Here is a 5,013-nt window from a genome sequence, read left to right as displayed (position 1 = left end):
AAAACCCATGTAACATACCAAACTTTTGGTATGACAAAATCTATTACCATTACCGTGCCAAACTTTCGGTATACCAAATTTTGGCATGCCAAGTAATTCGGTTGTCATGGTATAGTAATTGTAATTACTACTTTGTTTTAGGCCAAAATTTGATTTTTTTCTTTCAACCCAATTCAAGGCCCAAACGTGTTTTGACCACTCTCTTTGGGTTTCTAAAACTTTTTTATTTAATTATGAGAGATTCATTGGAGAAACAAGAAGTAAATAGATGGAAGAATTGATGAAAGAACCCAACATCCCTAAAAAAAAATAGTACAAAGATTCCTAAATTCCATCTCTACATTTTTTAAAATTGTACAAAAATTAACTTGATAGACGAAGCCATGGAGAAAGACATCCCAATTTGATGAAGGAGAAGATAAGATTGATTGCGAAGAGAGAGAGAGTTGCCCGAATGGGAGCAACATAGATGAAGCCAATGGCTAGATGAGTGAAAAGATGAAGAGTTGCAGCATAAGAAGGCTTAGGTTTTTTTAATGGGAAAGTAGAGGTTATAGGGTGAGATGATTGGATAAATGACTAGGAAAAAAATATAAAATGCATATATAATGATAATAATACCTAAGTATATATATAAATGAATAAATAAATGATATAATATTAATAGTAGTGGTACAGTACAATATACTACTGGTAATGGTTTTGAATACCATTACCGTACCGAAAATGTATGGTACGGTACAAATACCCTACCATTACCAATGGTACAAATTTTTTGGCACAACTTTAGTATGATACGGTTGGTAATTTGGTTAGTATGGTAATTTGGCAAAAAATTCCACCTCTAACCGTAATAGAACAATTCCTACTTACTCGTTCTATGATTACATAATTCGCAGGATTTAATTTGAGTGTTAGTTTCTAGCATATCACTCTTATATTCGATGCTTTGAATTCAATTTCCCTCTTATCCCAATATCGCTTGTATCAAATATATAGATATTCTTTTTCTTTCATTTGCTATTAATTTGAAATTTTAGATACAGATGCCGCAAAAATTGGATTAATCTCCATAAAAACGCACACAACAAAAACAAGTGATGTTATTTTGGCTGAAAGTACTTCATGCTCCAAGGGACCCCAATTCTTCAAGTAGAGAAGTTAAATCCGAGAAGGACGAACCACCTTCCTTAACAGCCCTCGTTGCCATCTCTCTAAGTACGCTGGCTCTGGCTCTCATTCCCTCTGCTTCTTCACTCACCATGACTTGATTTATAGCCTTTTCTATGGCTTCCCTCTTCACACTGGCTTCCTTCTTCACATCTACAAATGTACTCCATTGTTTAACACCAACAGCAACCCCAGTTCTCAGTACCAGAGTCACCAACTTCTCATTGTAAAACTGCTCAGCCGACACAGGCCATGTGATCATTGGTACCCCGGCAGACACTCCTTCAAGGATAGAGTTCCACCCACAATGCGTCACAAAGCCTCCGATTGCTTCATGCTCAAGAATCGGCACTTGTGGAGCCCAACCTCTTATAATTAGTCCTTTACCTTCCATTCTCTTCTCAAATCCTTGAGGAAGCCACTCTTCTTTATCATTCTTTTCTCTCTTCACAACCCAAATGAATCCCTGCCCAGAAGCCTCAAGCCCCGCTGCAATTTCTAGGAGCTGAGAGTCAATGAAATTGGTCATACTTCCAAAACATATGTAAACAACTGAATTTGGTTTCTTAGAATTAATCCAATTCAAGGACTTGTGCTGATCAAGGGAAGCTTCGTCATCTGCTGCCTTATTCCATGACGAAATCGGGCCTATATGCCATGCCTTCCTCCCAAACGCTGTCCTGTAATGATCTGCAAAAGCCGGTTCAAGTTCATAAAAGCTATTAACAATAAACCCAAAGCTCTTTTCCTCACACTCTCTCGCAGCTTTAAACAACTTGGTGAATTCGGTTTCAGCATTTTGCTTGATAAAGGCCGGTATTTGGCTACTTATCAGCTTGATCTCAACTGGAAAATTAGGAATAGTAAAAACTTCTGAATCCGATGACAGCTTCAAGTGAGGCTCGTACAACAGCACACTAAGAGTAGCACACAGAGCGAAAAAACCAACACCATGAAATACGATCCTTGGAATACCAAACTTGGCGGCAAGATCTGTTGCCCAAGGAAAGAAAGCGTCTGCAACGAGGCAATGAGGGCGGTGTTCGTCTAAAATCTGCTCAATTTGTGGTTGAAGAAGGAAGGTGGCTTTGAAGAACTTTTCCTTCATCTCAGTGGTGGTAGCTAAGTTACCACTTTCACATCCTTGAGGCAACCCTACCTCCTCAGTTGGGAACTTAATGACAAGAATTTCAATATCAAATCCCAATTGCTTGGTGCTTTGGATTGCTTTGGAAAAGAGAGGTGCATTGAGAGGGGTGGTCATTAGGGTGGATTTTACACCATGAGAAGCAAATAGTTTGGCCATGTTTATAAGGGGTATGGTGTGCCCTTGAGCCATATATGGGAAGAAGAAAATGTGAAGCTGCTTATGGGATTTAGTTTCCATGGGGACTTGACAGAATGCACAAAGCAGCTCAAACAATAGATGGTGATGAAGAGAGTTGATACTAAACAATGAGCTGAAAGATACAATATATTACTTTGCGACTTGGGATTTGAGGACGACTTCTTTTTAAAAAAGGTCATGTCCTGGCAAAGTCGTTATCTTTGAATATATCAACGCTTTGACGTTTTGAACCATATGGTCTTTGTTACCTCATCGCATACGTAGATCATTTTGTCCACATTATAAAAGAAAATAGAGAAAAGACAAAATTGAATCGTTTCTTCTTATGTTTGGACTAGAGTTTGAATTCTTTACCAAGGTACGTGATTGAAATCGTAAATAACAAAGCATGAAAATCGACTAACAATAAACAAGGTTCTAAAAGACGCTACGAGCTAATCGGGTGGTGGGCTAGGGCCCAGTGGCTAGATGGCTAGGCAGAACCTAGACGGATTTAAGTAAATTTGTTATATTTTGTGTAAATAAGTGTTTGTTTATGCTTAAAATATATATAATTACATCATAAATTACAAAATAAAATAACATATATATTATGAAGTATTGAAACATAATGAAAACATGAGGAACAAGCATATAATGTGTGCTCATTTAAGTATTCAACAAATCTCTTACAATTTATTAAAAAAATAATGCAAGTGAGTTGCAACCTAGGTGGATGTCTAGACAAGTCTTGGTAGCCTGGGTGGGTGCCTAAGTGGTCTAGGTGGACGCTTCAACAGGTCTAGACGCCCTTTTGAGATTTTCAAGCGCCTAGACATTAATCAGGACGATGACTAACCGCCTAGCACCTAGGCGGGGTCTACGTGGCGCTAGGCGAAGATTTTTAGAATAGTGACAATAAATAAATAAATAAGACTTGGTCCAAGATTTGACAAAGTTGAATGGGTAGTGTGGGACCACAATTTTCTGGACCCATGATTAAAGGCATGAAGGACTAGGGTAATCGAAGCTAGACCTGATAATTTTTTATACGATCCGTTAACATGATACGTAAACGACACAAAAATAACATGTTTCAGGTCGACATGTTAATTAATCAAGTCGTTATCGGGTCACACGATAAGAACCCGCTAATAACGGGTCTTTAATAGGTTTACACAAGGATGACATGCAGGTAACCCGTTTTGACACGTTAAGAAAAATGTTATTTTGATGATTTAATTTTTAAACTAATAAAAAAACTTACTATAAAATACAAAAGTCATAGTATATACTAGAAATTATGCCCACGCGTTGCTACAGGATTAGAAATTGTATAGATAATCATGTTTTAAAAAACTACCAACGTTGAATCTAGTATAATGAGTAAATGTCTAGCCTTACAACAGTGTTTAAATTTGAAACGATAAATGTATTCCTAAATTTGTAGAAGTGTTTAAATTGTCAGTAATAGATTTAGAACTTAGGTTTCAAAGTGTACAATAACATTGATTAATTTAAACAGAACTACCTCTGCAAAGTGAACGATTGTATTTAGTCTAGAAATATCCTTGTTTTGTTTGTTTACAAAGGTAATTTGCTGCAAAAAATTGAAAGCGAGTACTTTTCAATTTTGGAATCCCACAACGTTAGTAGATTAAAGAAAGTGTTTCTCCAATTGTATTCAAAACCACTAAACCGCGCCATGACATCACTTGGCTGGAAAAAAAAAGAAATTTGTTTGAACAATTAGGAACAATACAATTGTAAATCTTCTATATATAAAGCCAATGGAAAAGTGAATAGTGATTTTGATGCCACCAAGCTTCAACAAAAATGTTTGGACAAAATTGCCCCCAAAACAAAAAAAGTTTCAAAGGCATCCCAAAATAATGCATCAAATAAGACAAAGGCATTTTCATTATTTTAATAGTATTTTTTTAATGATAAATTTTTTGGTGCTTTTTATTTTTAATTTTTATAATTAGTACCTCACAATAGGCTAGCAATAATGTGATTCAATTTCTCTATTTTTATACATGTTTAAAACATCTTAAGAGGCGCATGGCCGATTATAAAAAAAATATTTCGCACGCGGATAATAATGTAATTAAATAAGGAGAATTGTTATTAACACTTCAAAAATCTCATTTGGCGCTCCAAACTTTTTATAATTAGAAAGAAAAATACTCTTGTGAATAGTGTAGAATGAGATTTTTAGAGTGCTAATAACAGTTCCCTTAAATAAGTTGTCAAATGATTTTTTTTTTTTTTTAAACAAACGATATTATCTACACTAAAGAGAAGAGGGTGGGCTTAACCTTATAATGTGATTCAATCAATTGTTTATTAAATATTATTTTTTCTATTTTTAAACACGTTCAAAACATCTTAATAGGCATGTAATGCCAGTTATAAAAAAAACTTTCACATGTGAATAATAATATGATTAAATTAATTATCAAATGATTGTTTTTTATTTTAAATAAACGATATTATCTATACTAAGAGAGAGG

At 35.1% G+C, this 5,013-nt stretch overlaps 1 protein-coding gene across 1 annotated transcript; it reads right to left on the bottom strand.

Annotated features, from left to right (window-relative positions):
* Positions 1–982: 982 nt before the first annotated feature.
* Positions 983–3,048, bottom strand: LOC103966367 (UDP-glucose flavonoid 3-O-glucosyltransferase 7-like). The gene has a single exon (XM_009379532.3). The coding sequence runs from the start codon at positions 2,555–2,557 to the stop codon at positions 1,124–1,126; it is 1,434 nt and encodes a 477-aa protein (XP_009377807.2). The 5' UTR covers positions 2,558–3,048; the 3' UTR covers positions 983–1,123.
* Positions 3,049–5,013: the final 1,965 nt, after the last annotated feature.

Source organism: the organism of the source record quoted next, unplaced genomic scaffold (assembly GCF_019419815.1).
Source record: "Pyrus x bretschneideri cultivar Hongxiangsu unplaced genomic scaffold, Pyrus_bretschneideri_v1 Contig89, whole genome shotgun sequence".
Lineage (NCBI taxonomy): Eukaryota > Viridiplantae > Streptophyta > Magnoliopsida > Rosales > Rosaceae > Pyrus > Pyrus x bretschneideri.
The sequence above is the reverse complement of the archived record's forward strand: the minus strand, read 5'-3'. Positions and strand labels throughout refer to the sequence as shown.

Coding starts and splice junctions, on each gene's coding strand:
- LOC103966367 (XM_009379532.3), bottom strand. CDS start 2,557: ATGGAAACTAAATCCCATAAGCAGCTTCACATTTTCTTCTTCCCATAT.